Raw genomic sequence first — 21,509 nt, 5'->3', positions numbered from 1 at the left:
TTATTAGCAACTTTTACAACTGAAAAAGGCATGACACGGAGATGGCAAACACAAACGTTGTGTGAATACGTATGAGTTGCCATGAACCATGTGATGGCCGTGTGTCTCCTTCTCTCCTCCTGTCAGGATCTGGAGTTTGTGTCTCGTTTTGTGTCTTATTTTGAAGTCCTTGTGTCATCTGTCTCCCTGTGATTGTCTGCCCTGGTCCTGCTTGTTTCCTTCTGTGTGATTGCTGGCCCCGCCCTCATTGTGTTCACCTGTGTCTCGTTCCCCGTTGTCCAATCACCTCCGCCTGCCTGTGTATGTAAACCCTGTTCGTCTCATTCCCAGAGTGGCTTCGTACTTTTGGTCCGCGTTTTGTCGGCCTGTTCGTAGTTTCAAATTAAATATTGTTTTTTGCAGTTATGTCGGCATCCGTGACACATCATGACACCTCCACTCGCATCTCAGGTGTGAGGGGGAGGAGGCGAGGAAAGGAATCGAGGATCTACAAACTGAGAAAAGAGAACGGTCCACTGAAGTCCCTCGGCGCTGCATTTACAGCAGAACTCTGCTCATTTATAGAAATAAAACCACGCTATAGGAAAAAAGAACGATGAGTGACAGTAAAGTCATATTTTTAAAGAAAAGGGAATCAATTGGGTTGGAAAACAACTATTTCTATGTTTGTATTTGTTTAAATCTCAATACAGCTCGAAAACAAAAGGATCGTTCTCTCAGTTTCACTACATCCTACTTTCAAAATAAAAGCACCTGAACATAAATTCAGTCAAAACCAGGAGTAGCCATGGAGGGCTAAGGGTCCAGGAACTCGGCCATGACGGGGATCTGGCGGAAGTGGCACCGAGCCAGTGTGTGTTTTTGTCCGATCCTGCGGATGAAGGTGGCGTCGTACTCCTGAACACACAGACGGGAAGAACAGCGTCAAGAGTCTGAACTTTACAGATGCTTTACTTCACTGAAGACGAAACAAAGGGTTAAATATATACGGTCTTTCCTTTTGAAGACTAACCAGAACCCTCCTCTTTTGATTGGCGGAGGGCTCGGTGCACGACGGCCATGAGGCAATACATGTACTGCAGCAGTGTGTCCCCAGATCTCAGCTACCAACTGAGCTATTTTAACAAAACCGAACCAAGTTGTATTAAAGCCCCATAATGGAGTTTTTCCCTTGGAGCGCCCCCTTCAGTATTTAACGTTTACTTCAGTGTCGTAAATACCCAGTTACGATAGATGCAGCCTCGCATACACTTGTATTGATGACCAGACAAAGTCAGAAACCAAGAAATGATGTCAACCGATAAGGTAAGAATATTCAAAGATTTTACATAAATATGACTGCATAGTTTTATTCATTGTGATATCGGAGATGAATGCTAACATAACCAAAAGAATGACATTTAGTTTAGATGAAATACCGATCGCGTTTTCAGCCTATTGGATTCACCCACGACGATGGTGGTGGGTAATGGTGGTCACCCACGGAATGATGTGGTGGGGAGTGTTTTGAGTCCGACTTGACTAGCGATTTGAACGACCGCCCAGTTGAGTCCTTTTTGACTCTGTTTGGTGCCTCCGATTTTGTATTGTGTCTATTACGCACTGGGTTGATACTCCCGGGTCTGAGCTTCAGCCGGCACTACACAAAGCGAATAATACTTTTATTAAGTGCGGTTTTCAGAGACCAAAACCCGCGGGGCGGTAATAATGCTCGCGAGCGGTCACCGGAGTTGATCCGCGCGCGACGCGCGCACCACGAGGCGCGGCGGAATATTACCACGCATCCACAGGGACGCGGGGGCACCACACGCCACGAACTCGCCACGGGGCATTTCTTGACCATTCCCGGGACCGGTTTGGGCTTGGAAACTGAAGCTCGTCCAGACCACGGCAAGTAAAGGGACACAGTTGACCGCGGGGGGTCACAAAACAAGCGGTTGATTATTCAGATGGGCTTGATGCGGGACCGGGAACAAGTTAAATTAACTGAAACCCTATGCTCATACACTAACAACTTCCTTGGCTACGCGCTTTCCTCCTCAGCAAGAGTTTTTCACCACCGCAGCCACCGCGGAGTCCGGGGAAGTTTCCCGTTTTTGCCGGAGGACCTGAGCCACGCGCAAGCCGCAAGCCGCCAGTGTTTGCCCTGGACAGCAAGACACGCAGTGCCTACCCATAGCAGCCCAACACGGCAGCCTACAAGGTGACAGGGCCAGGCTGACCAACAGCCAGCAAGTAGCCGCCAAGTGCGTGGGCAAACCAGCGCGTCAAAGGCAAACGCACGCCGCGCGCTGTGACAAACCCGCCAACGTAGCAACCGCGTCGAGGGCCTGCTATACGCGGAGTCCCTCTTTGGACACGGCTTTGGTGCGGTTGGGCGCTGACACATGAGGTCAGTTTTCTATTGCACCACTCCGAGGATGTCCCCGTGGGCGCATCCAGGCCCGCCACACCACTCGGCGCACATGGTCCATAGTTGAGTCAAGAGTTCCCGACACCCAACCCTTGAGGGGGTGTGATGGTAGTGAAGACGTACACCTTTTGCCCTGGAGGCCCTGATTGGGATTGTGTCACAATGTGCTCTTATCTCCCTGAAAAAAAATTTTGGTGCGCGCTGCTCGCTGACGTGTTTGAATGTGCCCGCAGTCGGCGGGTGACGACGGCTCGCCTTGCTCTCGCTCCGGGGGACAGATATCAACGCCTGCTCAGGGAGCTCCTCTATAACCCGACCTACCTTCAACGCCTGCTCACGAGGCTCCCCCAGAGCACCATATCTGACCTCACGCGCCGCCTTCCGACGCACTACGTGACTCCGCCGACGCCCGCCACCCTGGCGCTGGCGCCACGCCGAAGGGGCCTGGGCCAACCACTGGCGCCGCTGCATCGCCGCCCCGGAGGAGGCGCCACCAAGGAGTCTGGGCATCCGCTCCTCACGGCCCACCACGGCCCGCCTCACAATCCCACGCCACCCAAGGCGCACGCACCCCACCCCCGCATCACACCTCATGCCGGAACCTGGCTACCACGGCCGCCCCAGTGTCGTCAAATCCACGGACATCGGGTCAGCAGGGTTGGCGGCGGCATGCCCTGACGGTGGGTTGGACCCAGCGCGGGGTGGCCGTGTTCCGGTGCTCAGACATGTGCGACAGCGGCAGACGCCTGCGCGAGGCAGTTGCTTTGCTCGATGCCGGCTCACATCCGTCACGGGAGATGCTCCCTCGCGTCGTGTATTTGGCCCACCGTGAGCCCTTCAGAGCTGCAGCATTTGCCAGACGACCTCAACAGACAGCTCGGTCAGCAGGTGGCCTGCGCCCACTTCCGGTTCCTGTTGGTCCCTTCCTCAGGGATTCCTGGTCCCCTGGGGCTTCCCGGGGGCGGCTCATCTCCTGAGGGCACTCCTGGCGGGCTTTCCCACCGTCGCTCCGCCCCCCACCACACACCCCCGCTCCTACGGTTGCCGCGCCACGGTTCATGGGATGGGCGGGCTTTGCATCCGGGTTCATCACAGGTCGACGCCACTGTACGGGCCCAACGGGCTGGCCGAGGCCGGCGTCGGCAGGAGGGCGCGGAGGCGGAAGGCGCCGAGGCCACAGCGTGGCGGCGGGGCCGCCATGCTGCCCCTGCATATGTCAGATGTGCCCGGCGCCATCACCACCACGTCGATGGTGCCTGGCGGCCGCGCGGTGCTTTTCCAATGGGTCGAGCCGCACTGCGCGCAAATGGAGCCTGGCAGCCAGCTTCAGCAGGGACGCTTTGCGACTTGCCCTTCAGGAGCTGGCTGGGCCTCTTGGACTTCCTTGGCGACTCCCATTCCTGAACAAGCCTCTTTGTTTTGCATGTCAAGTTTCTGGCGGAGCTTGACCGCCCGCCAGGTCGCGCGCTGGCCAGCAGCGTCAGCTGGCGTACATCTCCGAGTACACCCAGGACCACGACACGACATGCTTGACATTGCCTACAAACGGAACGCTGGCTAAACGGTCAACTGGGCCGGCCGTCTGGGGGGCCTGAGAACTGGCCTGATCCCTGACCATGCCCGACCGGGCCGGGACCCAGGGACCCCAGGGACACACACAGGGTCCAGGGGGATTCGCGGGTTCGAGCGTCGGTTGGCGAGGCGCTGTGAATGCCTCGTCGCGCAGGCCAGCTCGCGCTCCTGGTGCTGTGCCTGCGCCCCCCCGCCCTTCGGGCTGGCATGGCCCCCCCACCAGGCCCGGAAGAATCACTGGATGTTGTTTAGTTTTGTCAGGGATTGGTGTGAGAATGGACGTTGGTGCGGTGGCGCTGACTGATCCTGGACGCAAAGTGTGCACCGCTCATATTAAGGCCCCTTTACCATTCCGGAGGTTCGACCACGTCAACCACGACCTGACCCGACAGAGTGGACTGCTCTCACCTCCTCTCACCTCACTCACCCACCTCTCCATGGTCGACAGGACACCATGAAGCTGGCCCTCGACCCGCTGCGGCCTCTGACGTGGCGTCGGCGCACGCCGCTCCGTCGACACGCGCGGGCTGGGCGCGGGGGGGACCTCTCTCGGACTCCTCCGGACCACCTGCAGTTCACCTCAGTGGCTGAAGGCTGGGGGAGGGGGTCTGAGGGCCTACCGCACTACCGCCTATCCCGCATCACCGAACTAAACGTTCAATGCGAACCGGTGAAGGTTTCCCCTGGCACCGGGGCCAGCGCCAGGATCGCACGGGCAGCTGATAGGCTGCATGCTCGGTGTAGCTCCTGCTGTGTTGCCCTAAGGAGGGGTCCGGGTCCTCTGAGGGACGCTGGGTCCTCGGGCAGACCCAGGCGTGCGGGGCGATTTCCTCGCGCCTCTGGTCCTGGCCGCCAAAACAACGCCCTACTCAAACAACGCCAGTTTACTCGCCTGTTCCCTGTTTTCGCAACGCAACACCCCCACTTATGCCCCCCATCCCCTGAGCACGAGCTATGGCCATCTATGCCGCACATTCGCCCGTGGTCCACGCGTGGGTCCCCGATCCTCTGCTCAGGGTTTTGAGCCATGGGGAAGTGTGCTGTGGTGGACGGCGGGGTGAGCCCTGAGAGGCCTCCTGGGATAGGGTTAAGCGGCTAACGACATTCCAGACAGGTTCCAGACGCCAACCCGCGCGCACGACGCGCGCGCGCCCGCCGCGCGCCGCTCCGCTGCAGCCCGCTTGAGACTACCCCCGGACGACCCTCCGGGAAGACAGCGGACGCGCCGCGTGCCTCCTGCTTCCTCTCCTCCTCGGCCGGTCACACAGTCGACGGGGTCGTCGTCGCCTTTCCTTCCGCTACGAGGACTTTGGGGGTGAATTGGGGGGCTGTGTGGATAGATAAATTCACCCACGAACTATGTGGGGGAGGTGGCACGCGGACCCTTTTAGCGGACCGGAACGAACGTCCAGTTGAGTTGGTTTGACTTTGATGAATGACGCCTTTTTTTTTGTGTGTGTTAAAAGCTTGTGTGTTGGATACTCCCCCCGACTCCGCCTCGGCACTACACTATATACGTTGTTTTCTAAATGTTTGAATGTGGAGTACGTGTGATCGAATACAATATTGTTGACAACACCAAATAGCTACATATTCATAATTTACATTGGAACGTGTAATTCATTACAAGAGTCTTCGCCCTTATTTTATTACATTGTTTTATATATATAATATTATATATTGTATATATATTATATATATTATATATATATATATATTATAAAAAAAAGTGTATATTTTATTATATTTTATATATATATATATATATATATATTATATTATATTATATTTTTATATATATATATATATATATTTTCTTTTTTTTGTGTGTTGATATTGTAGTTATTATTTATTCTCTTTTTTTTTTTTCTGCTACTGCTGTCGGGTTTTTGCATAAGAGAATTTTCACAAACCGATTATACTTGTATAAAAGGGGATGTGACAATAAAAACTTGAAACTTGAACTTGAAACTTATACTGGAGCTGCGAGCGTGGACTGGCACTATATGACATTGCGTAATCACTGCCAGAAAGCAGGTCGAAGTTCATCCGCCCCGGATCGGGCGGCCCCAGAATCCTACATAGCGGAGTTATTTCCCCACAGACCCCCGATGGCGCCATATTAAAAGTCATTGTAGCGGCGCCATTTTTTTCAAGCTGTTATTTTAAGGTACAATTGTTGCATAATGTTACTTTAAAACAGAATTTCTCCAAATAAGGGAGAAAAAAAATAAAATGTTCTGTTTTTGGCATTAGTTTTAGGTTAAAATAGTTAAAAACGTAAGTGAAGAAACGTTTCTTCTGGCCCCTGGACCATTTCAGAAACTCTTCCTGTGTCCATCAGAGGAATCGGAGCCTAACGTCTCTCCGGCAGTTGTTAGCTGAACCGAGCAACTACACAAGGAACTATTGGTGCTGTTGAGTACGAGTTGACGTTTGTGCGTTATTCCATTGCCAATCTTCCTGACTCCTGCTCCAGGAGTGGTTCTTTCAATCCTGTGGCCCACAAACTACATCCACAAAAACTACAAGTTTAAAACAAATTTTGTTTAACCCTCCTGTTACCTCTGGGGTCAATTTGACCCCATTCGATGTTCGAAGTCTCAAAATATATGATTGACATCATGTTTTTTGCTTCATATTTCACGACTTTTCCTTATTTAAAGACGACAACTGGGTAAATATAAAATGAACATGATTATATGTTTTCAATGTCCTGAACACACTCGTGCACATCGGTGTTCTTTGGGGTCAATTTGACCCCAGGCTGAAATATCAACATTTTATCGATCTATTTTATAGGTTTGGGTTGTTTTTTATGATATCGAGGTCACTAACTATAACATGTAATTTTTTTAATCTTCCAAAAGGTTTTGGGCCCTCACATAACCAGCAAACCACAGATAGTTCACACATGACGCGGGGGAGGGGCAAACATGTACAAGTTTACACAGCAGCCTCCTACACACTTTATTTAAGGGCTATTTAGGTATCAACAAACACACATTATGTACCTGACACCTAAACACTGGAACTAATTGGAATTAGAATAATTTTCTGGAGGTTTAAATAGCTGCAGTCCAGCTGACCTCCAGGGTAAAATATGTTAGTTTATTTGAAGGTAACAGGAGGGGTAAACATGGTTGTGCAGATGTAGCCTCAGATTCCTCACGTACAAAAGCAGGTCAAAGTGTGTGTGTACAATGACCTACTTTGTGGATGTCTTCCACCTCCAGGTGAGCTGAAGTCTCTTCCTTGGACAGCAGGATACAGTTCCAGGGGCTCCAGTCCGTCCGACGCTCCCAGCGGAGGAACACCAGGTTGAAGAGGTCTTGGAGGTCCGAGCGGGACTCCCAGATCACCTCAAGCAGGTACCGCAAGTCCTCCACCTGAGAGCATAGACACACACACACACACACACACACACTCGTCAGGGACCAGAAGGAATCCCAGGAAGAGAGCGCGGGATCAATCCAAAATGACAAACACAGGAAGTGAAAGCAGGTCAACCTGCAACAGGAAGGGAATCTTGGCCTCCGCGTTGAGCCGCCGCTCGTCGGCTCTCAGCCTCTTCAGGATGCTCTCGTAGCGGGATAAGTCGTCCCGGGACCTCGCGATATTGTCGAGGCCGGTGCAGTCGCGGCACCGACCGCTCGGACGGGTGTTGCCGGACGGGCTGAAGTCGGAGGAGGGCAGGTTGCGATGACAGCCGCGGCATCGGAACGTGTCGCTCTTCCGCTGATTCCGGGGAACCTGGGGCGGGTTTTTGAGATTTGATGGAGGTATTTCGGAGCATCTGATCGCGAACAGGGTGTCAAGCGGGTCTCGCGGCTCACCTTCAGCAGCTTGGCCACCTCAGGGTTAAACGCTGGCGTCTTGATGTACTGGAGGAACAGAGTGGAGATCCTCTTCCTTAGCCCCACCAGACTGGCTGCCTTCACCCCCCGAGTCATCAGGTCCACCTCCCTGTCAATCAAATCTACGACGTCGTGGGTCAGCTCACATGTGTGCTCCTGTGCAGCGAGGATGAAAACAACCGTGCGGCCAACAACAACAGATGCACTTCACGAATTGTAGTATTGTGACGTACAACCATTATATTATACATCCAGTGTGTGCTAGACAGAGACTTTTAATTTGAAGGGTACGGTCAACACTATCAGTGTCATATTTTTTATTTCTACCACATTGTTTGTGAATATTTAATTTAACAGACTGTACGGCATTGTTTCACCTCCGCTTGTGTGTGTGTGTGTGTGTGTGTGTGTGTGTGTGTGTGTGTGTGTGTGTGTGTGTGTGTGTGTGTGTGTGTGTGTGTGTGTGTGTGTGTGTGTGTGTGTGTGTGTGTGTGTGTGTGTGTGTGTGTGTGTGTGTGTGTGTGGTACCTTGACGGTGTGTTTGACTGACAGGAGGGCGTGGAGTCTCTCCTCCCGGCTGCGAGCGGAGCGGCTGAGCTCGATGTACAGATCTCTCAGCTCTCTGGCTCTGACGGTGCGTTCATTGTCCATCTCGATCAGCCGACCGTCCGCCGCTCGCCACTGGTGAGGAGACGCAGACTGAAAAACACCACCACATTGTTAGTATTACTGCTAAACATACTGCTGTTCTTATTACCTTCGCATTGAAAATGCGGAAGGTTATGTTTTGATCGCCGTGTGTTTATTTATTTATTTATTTGTATGCGTGTTACTCGCATAACTCAAGAAGTATTAAACCGAATTGCATGAAATTTGGTGGGATGATTGGATATTATCCGGGGACCATTTGATTAGATTTTGGGATTGATTGGGTCAAAGGTCAAAGTCAAGGTCATGAAAAGGTCAACATCATATTTTTACCATATCGCGGTCAATTTTTATCCAATTGGCATGCAACTAATGCCAACATGTTCATAATTTAATGCCCAATCTTGTGATATGCGAAGGTATGCGCTCTACCGAGTGCCTGTTCTAGTTACTAATGCAAGTGTTACTATCAACAATCGTACTACTAGTAGCCTACTACTACTAGTGCTACTAGTGGCACTACTACTATGCGACTACTACTACTACTACTACTACTACTACTCCGACCCCTAAACTACTCCTGCTACTACTACTACCACCACAACATGCATTACTGCTACTCTTAATACTACGACTACTTCTAATACAACTACACCTCCTCATACAACGACTGCCCCGGTACTACTACCCCCAACTACTACGACTAACTTTACCACCCATACTACTTCTTCTTCCCTCTCTGACTACAATATACTAGCACTACTAAACTCTGACGTTTGATATTATAATTGTTTCTCTCCTGACATTATCAGGGTAAAAGGTGTACCCACAATGCAACACAGGCTATTTAAAAGTGCATATCTCATCAAACATAAAAACACTGTTGGTGCGGGTTGAGAGAGCCGGGAGGGGAGGTCGAGCAGTGACCTCTGACCTTGTCCAGGAAGCTCATGACACTTTGCTCGTAGTTGTCGCTCCGGGCGGCGATGCGATGCCGTCCGATGTGGTCGATGAGCTGCGTCTCCTGCTGCAGCAGCGAGCAGAGAGCGGCCTTCCTCTCAGCTCCCCGCAGGGACGAGTTGATCCGCTGCTCCTCCTCACACCTCCACTCTGAAAACACACTCAGTTCGCTGGCTGGAGACCTCCTCACACACACACACACACACACCGCCTGGGCCTACTCTCTAGAGCGTGGTACAGCAGGTTGAAGTCCTCCCTCCTCTGCGGGTTCATCCAGCGGCGGCGGCGGTCTCTCAGCTGCTCCTTCTTCTCCTCCGTCCTGCTCCTCTCCTGCATCTCCAGCCAGGCCAGCCGCCGGTCCCGGTCCGTCCGCATGCTGTCCACTTCCTGCCGGGCCAGCCAGCGCCGAGCGAACGACTGCAGACAGATCACCTGGGTGGACACGAGAATGTCAAACTTTTCATTTATTACAGTATTTCTTTTTTTTAATTGACTTTTTCTCTCTCTCGTTCCAGTAGGAAACGATTGTCGAGAAAGTATGTCCATCTGTAAAAAAAACTTTGTTCCAGAGCAACATATTTAAAATCTACGGGATTCAAATAAAATTGGTACTAATCTAAAAAAAAATCCATGGCGTGACCACCATTAAAATAATTATATAGATATATATATATTCTATATTTATAATAGTATTTGTCATGATGACATTCAGTTTTTACTTTTTTAAGACACGTAAAAAGCTTCAAAATACGGTTTTGTCTTTTTACAAACGTATTTTATGTCTTAGAATTCTTTCTAAAGATCTAATACACTTGTATGTAAAAACACCTTGACTTTGAGTTAAAGGGACCGCAAGTGGAATAAAGTGGGCTCAATACTGTGTTTCCACATACACGCTTCTATATTAACATATATTAACTAGAATGGGCACTCGGTAGAGCGCATACCTTCGCATATCACAAGATTGGGCATTGAATTATGAACATTTTGGCATTAGTTACATGCCAATTGGATAAAAATTGACCGCGCTATGGTAAAAAGAAGATTTTGACCTTTTCATGACCTTGACCTTTGACCCGATCGATCCCAAAATCTAATCAAATGGTCCCCGGATAATAAATAAGCATCCCACCAAATTTCATGCGATTCGGTTTAATACCTTTTGAGTTATGCGAGTAACACGCATACAAATAAATAAATAAATACACGGCGATCAAAACATAACCTTCCGCATTTTCAATGCGAAGGTAATAACACGGCATCATGCATTATAACCAGGCGTTCGCCCACCGCTCTCAGCCTCGTGTCACGGTGCTCGTCGGCGGTGACGTAGCCGCCGCATGCAGCGACCAGCCTGTCGCTCCCACAGGAGACGTGGCAGCCGACGGCGGCCATCTGGGTGGAGACGTGGACCGGACACTGCTGGACCTGAGACTTCAGGTCTGCTGTCTGACAGAGACGCACAGAGAGACGCGGATATCATTATACAGATAATATTACTGGGAAAATGTCAAATATGTTTTGTGATTCCTGCCCACAGACAGAGAATATTCAAACACATTAGAGGAAATACAAGTGCATATGAGATCGTCAGGGAGACCAACATCACACAACTTCAACTCCTTTTTTTTAAACGTGGGAAAACCTTTTAAAAACAGACCAGCATGGCTTTCTCTTTGTTTTATTGGTCAAGTGGGAAAGATGCGCTACGAAGAGATATGCCAAATAAAAGAAAAAAATATTGATGTGTAGGCCTATGTGTTTTCAAAACCCCAAAACTGATTTGAGTTTATTGAAAGGAGCACATCCTTATGTTTTAAAATGGGATCTTGTCGTCTCTGTTTGTGTGTTCGTCACTTCCTTTCTGTAGCGCCAGCACGGATTAAAAGAAAGCTCACATTTCGTGGTTTCGTGTCTATTAAAGATTCAGGTTTATCTATCTTAGTCTGGAACCATTTCAGAGACTCCAAAAGCACAGTAGGCATAATTTACATGTGTTTATGACATAAGTGCCACGGTTCCAACATCACACGACATGACGAGCAACCAACAGACTGACATTGAATCCAACGTATAGAAGTCTATGCTTCATGTGTTAAAGCTGCATTCTCTCTACCGACCACCAGGAGGCAACTCCTCTGGTTGTATAGAATACTATATAAATTACTCTACTTCTCTCTTGATTCATTCCCTCAGTAAACATGAGTTTATGTCTCAATCTCTAGTTTGAAGTCTACTGTAATACAGCATGATGTTCATTTAGTAAATTATGGTCTATTTAGAGTCAAATAGACCATAAAGTAAAGTATGCTTTAGGGCGGGGCTACAACGTGATTGACAGGTCTGAGAGTCTTCCGATGACATTGGTAACCAAATGTATAGTATATCAAGCTGCCGCTTGCTGTGTATTATGTCTTTGCAATCGCAGAAAGGAAAACCAGAATCCCTATATTATTATAAGAGATACGGACAATTTAGAAGAAAACAACGTTCTGATTAAAGTTTTTTTCTTATAAATCTGTGATAATCTTTTCCTCTGAGTATCACCCCTTTTGCCCCGGCGCAGTTATTCATATTGATTTGAAGCCAAAGGGTGAGCTATGAATCGAACCAGAGACGCTCACTAGAGATGCGACTGTTACCGTTGGTCTCCTGGTTCCTGGAGCCACACACGCTCCTCTTTTGGATTTATATTGTTTAATTTGCACAAGAAGTCAAATTAAACACGCCTGAATAAAAAACGCTGTTCAGCATTAATGATGGACCTTTGAATCAATCTCTCACACACACACAGCTGTGTGGTTTAATGCATTTTTAATGAGCTTTCTGTTAGGATTTGAGTGTTTCCTGTTTTATGTTGAAGTCCCTGTCTCGTTTCCTGTTTCCCTGCTCTTCCCTCCCTGTGCTTGTCTGTTTCTTACCTGATTGTTTCCAGCCACGCTCTGATTGTTTCCACCTGTGTCTCGTTCCCCTGTGTATTTAATCTGTGTCCTTCTGTTTGTCTGGTGTCGGATCGTCTTTTTTGTTTTGTTCCTGTGTGGTGTTGTCCGTGGTCCTGTACTGAGAATAAACTCTGTTTTTCGTGAAACTCCTGCTGCGTTTGGGTCCTCCACACCACGCATCCGTAACACTTTCTAATCATAATTTTCTATTTTATTATTTTTATTCTGTATTTAATTCCGTCCCCCCAAAAAAACATAATGCAGCACCTCGTGAAAACTGACACTTTGTAGTGAAGCTCCATTTATATTTATTTCTTTACCTGTGTGTCGCGGCTGAAGACCACCGCTCCTCTGTCGGGTCTCCTCTTGGACCGGGTCTGGACGGCGGCGTGGTGGTACTCCGCCCCCGTCAGCTGGTGTCTGTAGCCGCCCAGGAAGGCCTTCTGCTGGGGGGGGCGCTCAATCTCCACCACCACCTCCTGGAACACGCCCTCATCTGAAGGTCAGACAGAGGCAATTTACTGGAAATAATGTTTTTTTCAGGCTTGTGGAGTGATGGTAAATGATTTGGGAGTTTAGTTTAAGTTTATATTCATCGCACAAGTTTTATCTGTGTATTTATTATTTTTTATTTTATGTTCCTCATTTTCTTCGTCATTCTGGGTTATTGAGTCTGAAGTGACACCAGGATAATCGTCCAATTTGACTGTTTATTTTCTAAACGATTCACTAAATAAATAACTTAATAGTTGATCAAATTAAATTAGCATTTAATGGTGAATTCATACATATTAATGTAAGATAAAAATGTCCCAACTGATATTGAATGGATGAATTAATCATTAACGGAAGGATCCTTTTGACAAACCGATTTTTTTGGAGATTGTTCATTCATGGATTAATGGATAATTGCAATCCGCCATTGTAAAAAAAAAAAATCTTATTAGAAATCAAAATTCACAATCATTAAAAAAATATTTACACAGCATAAAGAAAATCTTTAAAATGCGATAGGGTAACATAAGATGTGAGCTGGTATGAGATGAAACCTAAAGGCGAACAGAAGGTGTCCTCACCTGTCTGGACTCGGACGGTGATGACGTCCGGCATGTTGTCCTGCTCCGGGGGACGGAGCGGGCGGAGCGGGTGGGTGGCCGGGTCAGTGGAGCTCATCTCCATTCGGGTGGAGCCTTGAGGCCGCACGCCGAGCTCCATCAGACTCCACTGCTCCTCCACCACCCTGCCTGAAAAACACAAGTCCATTTACTCAATTACTGCGCTTATATAATATAAGGCATCTGTAGTCTTAAGTTTTGAAGTTTGTACTTGAATATAAGTTATTTTGTACTTTAACTGGCAAATATTGTACTTTTTTACAATTTATTTAACAGATTATTAATACTAAAAATAACTCAACTCATAAATTAGGATATATTGTCATAGTTTAAGCAATCCAGGAGTTGTTGACCTACCATCCAGAGAGATCTGCAGCACCTCGGCAGGAACCCTGACCTCGGCGGCGAGGTGGCGGATCAGCTCCTGGATGCTGAGGCCGATGGCGAAGGCCACCGTCATCACATGACCCCCTGGCACCAGCACCACCTTTACTGCAACCACACGAACACACACAATCTGTCACAGGGGGGGAGTTTACCACTCAGATCCGTCCAACTGTTTACATTTAAACTTTTAGAACTAAAACGTTACAAGTTTAGATATTTTTCCCTTTTCATGAAACATTCATAAAAGCATCAGCTCTTTCCATATTCTGGATATTGATCGTTGTGTGATTCCTGTGTCAGGTTACCTAAACAGAAACTCTTTGGTACTTCTTTTTTTTCCAATTTATTTTTCAGATAAATTTATTGACTTCCATTTGTTGTTATTTCTGTGCAAATCCTCCTGCAGAGACTTGAAACTTCCACCAAAGAGACACTTCATCACAGTCCACCCACCTTTTTTGTTTTATGTTGTTGATTCTAAATGTTGTAAACTTGTAAAGATTTTACTTTTGGTGATGAATCGTTGCCGATTCAAAACATCTGAGATGGTTCAGGGTTCAATTCCTGAATATATATGTTATCTATAAATCAGAGTCTCACCCGTCGCCGTACAGTTTCCAACATTTTCTCTTCTCTGAGGCTCTCGGAGCCGCTCGTCGTCATCGAGCAGATCGGCCTGAGTTTCAGCTTCATCCACCGTCTCCAGCACGTCTGTTCAGTCCATGAGGTCCAGATGATCACATTAACAACACATCGGAACCTCAGGTGAAGCCGCACCAGATGTTGAGTCTCACCTGTAGCCGTAGAGTTTCCAGCATCTCCAGTTTTCTGAGTCTCTCTTAGCGGCTCGGCTTCATCCTGCGGATCGACCTGGGCTTCAGCTTCTTCTGCGGCCTCCGGCACATCTGAAAAACATTCAGTAAAAACTGTGATTCGTGTTAATTAATAATAGTAACCTTTACATAACAAAACCATGTACAATGTGTTATTATATTGAGCTGAATTCAAGATGTTGTTATTTATTAGTTACATTTTGTTTGAATAAAATCAGCTGCTGTGTAGACTTTATTGATATTGTACCAGGAAAGTCAAAGATGCAGGAAATGTATGGATTTTACTCATTTTGAGGTCTTTGTTTTTAATTAACTTACACTTCCGCTGAAGGCATTTTGCGCCACATGGGGCAGAAGGGGCTGCCGTTTTCCAAAAGGTAAGACCTTAATTATTGATAGTTAACAAACAAATTATAACCAAGTTGTTGCAGCAGTTGAACATGATGTTGTGCTCCTGAAAAGGTCACAAACATGCCAACTTTACTGCGCTGTGACTTTAATAAGTCATAAGTAAGCTAATATAGTCTTTTTTTTAAAGTTGGTCTACATTGTCTTTGAGCAACTAAATATATGGCCAAATTATGACCTCAAATTGCTCCCGTAGTTGTGTGAATGTAGTCCTGATGGGCAGGTGGTACCTTGATGGAGCTTCTCCCATCCGTGAGTGAATATGGATGTGTGAATGATGGCGTGTCATGTGAAACAAGCACTGTTCATCCATAATGAAGAGAATCATTCGATAATAGTTTGAAAGGAGCTTGACAGAATGTAGAATAAGTCACAGGGGACATGTTTCCTCTTTACATTCTTATTAAATTAAAAATACAAAACTATCACGTGTGAATTGAAAGCAAAAAGGCACATCTGATCTGACTATTCATAAAAAATGACTTGTCATCAACAAACAGCAGACAGATGGAAAACATCCATGTTTGAATATCCCAATAAACACATCAATCAACCAATTAAGATGTCTGCAATTGTACTAATGCAATTTGAATGAGATGTTAAATCTGAAAAATAATTTGACAATTGGAGCATTAAAATATCAAAAGAATGTGAGTTTTTTTAATGATCATTTTAAACAATTTCAAACGACCACAGACTCCAGTGAGTCTTTTTAAGTCAAAGTGGACTCACATGTTGTCAAAGTAGACTCAGATGTGATTAAAGCTCACCTGTGGTCAAAGTGGACTCCCCTGTGTGTGTCTCCTCGTCTTCTTTCCTCTCCTGCTCTTCGTTTCCTCGTTGCTCTGACATAACGTCAGGTTAGCTCGTTAGTTGGTTAGCTCGTTAGCTTTCTGACTAAAGTCCACAAACAAGCTGTAAATCCTGCGGAACGCGTAGTCAGAGTGAAACCAGCAGGTCACTCGTTTAAACTTCTTATAAAATCCCAGTTCTGTTTAGCTATATTGTCCTTCTTATGTATTTGTTTGTGATTAGCAAAGAGGCGCTAACGCTGTCCTCCTTACTGTTAGCTCGGTTACCAGGCAACGCCAGAGTTACGTTGCTGCAGCAACCAGAAACGTCACTCTCCGTTTCAAGAATTAATTTGTCTTTGAAAGACGTGTTTTTGGTCAGAAGAAAGAAGATGGGAGGACTTTTTTATGTAATGTATTTTGTTAATTTTAAGTTTGTAATACAAAAATAAAAACAAACATTTTATGTTTAACTTTTGGACATGAAAATTCTTCATTTGTGTGACCTTTAATAACAAGGAGAGTCTCATTGAGTATTCAATCATTCAAGAGTGTCCTGGACAAGACAGTCAAAATGACAACAATGTTGAAAGACTTAAAAACAAAACACAAACACATTTACAGTTACAGATTCATAAAATATCAAAACATACTTATTTAAATTCCTCACATCATCATACGGGGCAGATCCGCAATGACGGATCATATAAAATCCGTTTAAATACTTTAAAATCTAGCTCACCAAGATTCAGGAAATGTGGCATCAGTTTCCAAGAATGAGGGAGCAACGTACATAAATGTCCTTTTTCCCAATTCAGATCTCGCTATAGTAAATGATTTCCTAGTTTATATTTTATTTTATTATCTATTTCATTTTACAATATTTCTTAGTTAATTCTTTATCGCACCTACTATTAAGACTCTATGAATAAATCCTGCATTCATACTTAACACTCATAAGCCATCTCTCGAGTGGCTTTATTTTGAAAGGCATATTGACCGGACGCGTGCTTTTCGTTTGCCGTCGCTTATCGTGCTTCAGAACCACATGCTGTGCTCTCTGCAGAACAGACTCTCACGTATATAATATACCTCACCTTTATCTGCAGCTTATTGTTGTACTACCCTCTGGAGTACTTCATAAACGTATCCTCCACATTTAAATAACATTTACACTTTATATTCAGGGATATATTAACTTTCAATTTAACACAAGAAGCTTTGAACAAACACATTTATTTGTGAATGTATCCTATTCCATTCCATTCTTCTCCTTCTTCCGGCTGGTTCCTCAGGTCCTGGACCTGCAAGACACTACCTGAGGACAGAGGACAGAGTTAGAGGACAGATGACGTTGTTAAAGGACAGAGGACATTTTTGAGGACATGACAGAGGACATCGTTGGAGGACAAAGAAAATTGTTAGAGGACAGAGGACATTTTTAGAGAACAGGACGTCGTTAGAAGACGTCGTTAGAGGACACAGGGCCACGCTGACATCAAGACTTCAGATAAAACCAGTTACCTACCATAAAGGGGTTGAAGTCTACTGCTCCATCGCTGCTGAATGCCGACTCCACCAACCACAAGGGTACTTCCTGCTGCGCCTGTCAATCACAGTCACATGACACAATGACTGCTGAGTACTTCCTGTCTACAGACCTCTGATGCTTTACTCCTCCTACCTTGGACAGGAACCTGACCAGGGAGCGGGCCAGCTGGCAGTCGGCGTCGGGGTCATAGAAAGACACGGCCTTCCCGGTGTTTCCACAGTGGCCGGTCCTCCCGATGCGGCGGATATACTCATCGATGTTGTTGGGGAGGTCAAAGTTCACCACATGCTGAACATCTGGGATATCTAGATCCTGGACGGCTATCGGCGTGGCCACCAGCACCGGACACTCGCCAAAGCAGAAGTCTGCCAGAGCCTTCTCTCGCTCCGGCTGCTCCCGGTCACTGTGGACAGGAAGTACTCAGTCCTGGACAGGAAGGAAGTATTCAGTACTGGACACCCCTCGTTCAGACCACCAGGAGACGTCACTAGACCCCTTGTATAGACCACCAGTAGAAGTAACTGGACCCCTCGTACAGACCACCAGGAGACGTTACTGGACCCCTCGTACAGACCACCAGGAGACGTTACTGGACCCCTCGTACAGACCGCCAGTAGAAGTTACTGGACCCCTCGTACAGACCACCAGTAGAAGTTACTGGACCCCTCGTACAGACCACCTGGAGACGTTACTGGACCCCTCATACAGACCACCTGGAGACGTTACTGGGCCCCTCGTACAGACCACCAGGAGACGTTACTGGACCCCTCGTACAGACCACCTGGAGACGTTACTGGACCCCTCGTACAGACCACCTGGAGACGTTACTGGACCCCTCATACAGACCACCTGGAGATGTTACTGGACCCCTCATACAGACCACCAGGAGACGTTACTGGACCCCTCGTACAGACCACCTGGAGACGTTACTGGACCCCTCATATAGACCACCTGGAGACGTTACTGGACCCCTCATACAGACCACCTGGAGACGTTACTGGACCCCTCATACAGACCACCTGGAGACGTTACTGGACCCCTCATACAGACCACCTGGAGACGTTACTGGACCCCTCGTACAGACCACCTGGAGACGTTACTGGACCCCTCATACAGACCACCTGGAGACATTACTAGACCCCTCATACAGACCACCTGGAGACGTTACTAGACCCCTCGTACAGACCACCTGGAGACGTTACTGGACCCCTCGTACAGACCACCTGGAGACGTTACTAGACCCCTCATACAGACCACCTGGAGACGTTACTAGACCCCTCATACAGACCACCTGGAGACGTTACTAGACCCCTCATACAGACCACCTGGAGACGTTACTAGACCCCTCATACAGACCACCTGGAGACGTTACTGGACCCCTCGTACAGACCACCTGGAGACGTTACTAGACCCCTCATACAGACCACCTGGAGACATTACTGGACCCATCGTACAGGCCACCAGGAGACGTTACTGGACCCCTCGTACAGACCACCAGGAGACATTGCAGACCACTAACAGACGTATAGACCACCCCTCTTACTCTGTGCTTTCAAACGTTACTAGACTCTTACCTATGGATGCTGGTGGTCTTAACCTTCATCAGGCACATATAACTGGCAATGAAGTCAGCTTGTCTCTTTTTCTCCACGAAGACAATGGTGCGCTCCGTCCCTGCAAAAACCAGAGAAGACTCAGATTAGGATGTGGTGGTGGTGATGTCCCCCATTGCTTTGTGGGTAATGAAGAAGACATTTGTACTGAGGGAAAGCCCTTTTCTTATAGACTTCTAACAGCTGGTTGTCTCACCCTGGTGGCTACTAGAGAGAAAGCAGCTTTGGAGCCTTCGAACATCTAAATCAGGGGCCTCAAACTCAAGTTACCTGGGGGCCGCTGGAGGTAGAGTCTGGGTGACGTTGGTCAAGTGTAAACCTGTGTACCTGTGGTCTTCAGAATGTCGAAGAGCTGCTCCCTCTTGTCGAACTTGGTGACCTGGATAACGGTCTGCTCCACGTCGCTGCAGGCTGCGCCCGCCGCACCCACGCCCAAAAGCAAGTTGTCCGTCTTGAACATCACAGTCTGGCGGTTCTCTTCGGATGGCATTTCTGGCGAGCCAAAGATGAAGTCTTCGTCCCCAGGGAGTGTTGGGGGAACATATTTGACCCTTGCTCCTGTGGGTCACAAGTGGGTGGAGCTTAATCATACTACAGGAGTGATGATAGTTATATCCAACAGTTTATAACTTACTTTCTCCCTCAGTTTCTTCCTTTTCTGGATCTTTAGCTTCTCCTGTATGAGACACATGAGTCGCATTAGTGAAAGGCTACGGGTTAAAGGCTAATATCAGTTAATCATTAAAACAATCCAACCATGAACAAAGATCTCCTCATCTTTCCCCCAGGAGCCTGCAGACAGAAGACACACTGGACGTTACCAACTTGAACCATGGCTAAGAGTTAACTATCCTGAAAGTTAGTGCTCGTTTACCTCCTCCGAAGATTCCTCTTCCTCCACTATCACCACCTTCAACACGTAAATGAATTAGCAACACATTTCAGAACACTAGTCCTACATCACTTAAAACTGAATTAAGAAATACCTCGTCTGAAACCTCCTCTTCTGCCTCTTCCTCCTCTCAAGCCTGTTGAGGGCAAACATATATCAATACAGAGAACAGTAACTTCTAGTATACCAGAGTAAGTGATTTGTGTTCATGTGGTGGACAAACACAGGAAAAGGTTAACGCACCATTTTCAGGAGCTCCATCATCATCTCCTGTAAAATAAAGACATGTCGTCAGCTGAAAGTCTTTCAAAGAGTTTCACTCAGAGGAAATGAGAACTTTACCATGACTGCAATCCTGTCTGCCAAATCTTCTGCCGCGCCCTGAAGGATAAACATGACACTTTTCATTAACAGTTCTAACCTTTCAATTGAACTACAAATCTGAAAATGGACATTATCACTAATACTCTTCATACTGTTCAGGAGGTTTAATCCAGTTTGTGGTCTTGTTGAGATACTTCCCCTTGAAACCAAATATCCCTAGTCTACAGTAAAGACCTCATTAAAACCAAAACTCACACATGTCCTTGAAGTATTTCAACATTTACGCCCACTACCAGGTTGTTCTTCACTTCATGGACTCAGTTACATGTGAAGTAGAACAGTACAGCTCCGGCCTCACCTCTGCCTCTGAAACCTCCTCGTTTTCCTCCCGAACTGTTCCGGTCGTTTCCTTCTGTGAAGAACAAATTGGAGCGTCAGTAGCACCGAGGGTTGAACAACCTTATTTAGCATTATACTGCACATTGCTTACCATTCCCAGTCTCTTCACTACCTACAAAAAGTTGACCCGACCCCCCAAAAAAACCCTCACGTGGAAGACCTATTTTGATTTCAAAATTGCGATTTTCGCCAAAAGATGACATTTTTGCAGGTATGCAGTCTGTCGGATTTGGTGGCATTTAGTGGTGTGTTTGCAGATTGAAACCAACTGACCACTCCTCTGCTCCCCTTTGCAAGGCTACAGGAAGTGAGCTGAACACTATAACCCTGTTTACTCAGAGGCCATCCTGTGGCAGACCCTCAGTTTCTCTAAAAGGATCAAATTATCTATTGATTATTTTTCAGTTATTCTAGTCTGTCAAATGTCAGATAACACAAGTTAGAGGAAAAAAGGGATTTGATTAATTATAATACTTGTTAACAAACTAATTATAACCAAGTTGTTGTTAAGTGCTCTTGAAAAGTTAACAAACATGCAAACGTTACTGTGCTGTAACTTTATTTAAGTCATAATTAAGCTAATATTAGAAAAATTATTTGTGAATCACCGGTTTATGTGTTGAATACATGTAGCTCACGACACAGAGGTGGACCAGCAGAGAAACAGTGTTAATAATAAATTCTTAATATTTGTAATGATATTAAGATATTAGTAAAAATGTTAATGAATCCATAATGAAGAGAATCATTAGTTAATAGTTTTAAATGAGCCTGACAGAATATATGATAGTAGAAAAAGTAAC

The 21,509-nt window shown here is 46.7% G+C and overlaps 2 protein-coding genes across 2 annotated transcripts; both read right to left on the bottom strand.

Annotated features, from left to right (window-relative positions):
• Window positions 1-638: 638 nt before the first annotated feature.
• Window positions 639-16,172, bottom strand: iqub (IQ motif and ubiquitin domain containing). The gene is made up of 14 exons (XM_056435693.1): window positions 15,906-16,172; window positions 14,689-14,799; window positions 14,495-14,605; window positions 13,865-13,999; window positions 13,469-13,636; window positions 12,713-12,888; window positions 10,741-10,899; window positions 9,672-9,882; window positions 9,425-9,600; window positions 8,371-8,541; window positions 7,822-7,998; window positions 7,496-7,738; window positions 7,198-7,374; window positions 639-897 (listed from the first exon to the last, which is right to left on the bottom strand). The coding sequence occupies exons 1-14, from the start codon at window positions 15,985-15,987 to the stop codon at window positions 796-798; spliced, it is 2,199 nt and encodes a 732-aa protein (XP_056291668.1). The 5' UTR covers window positions 15,988-16,172; the 3' UTR covers window positions 639-795.
• A 1,045-nt stretch (window positions 16,173-17,217) lies between these two features.
• LOC130207557 (probable ATP-dependent RNA helicase DDX4) lies at window positions 17,218-19,925 on the bottom strand. Its single transcript, XM_056436203.1, has 7 exons — window positions 19,913-19,925; window positions 19,726-19,767; window positions 19,419-19,649; window positions 19,053-19,152; window positions 17,611-17,881; window positions 17,455-17,532; window positions 17,218-17,244 (listed from the first exon to the last, which is right to left on the bottom strand). The coding sequence occupies exons 1-7, from the start codon at window positions 19,923-19,925 to the stop codon at window positions 17,218-17,220; spliced, it is 762 nt and encodes a 253-aa protein (XP_056292178.1).
• Between the last annotated feature and the right edge of the window lie 1,584 nt (window positions 19,926-21,509).

Source organism: Pseudoliparis swirei, chromosome 17 (assembly GCF_029220125.1).
Source record: "Pseudoliparis swirei isolate HS2019 ecotype Mariana Trench chromosome 17, NWPU_hadal_v1, whole genome shotgun sequence".
Taxonomy (NCBI): domain Eukaryota; kingdom Metazoa; phylum Chordata; class Actinopteri; order Perciformes; family Liparidae; genus Pseudoliparis; species Pseudoliparis swirei.
The sequence above is the reverse complement of the archived record's forward strand: the minus strand, read 5'-3'. Positions and strand labels throughout refer to the sequence as shown.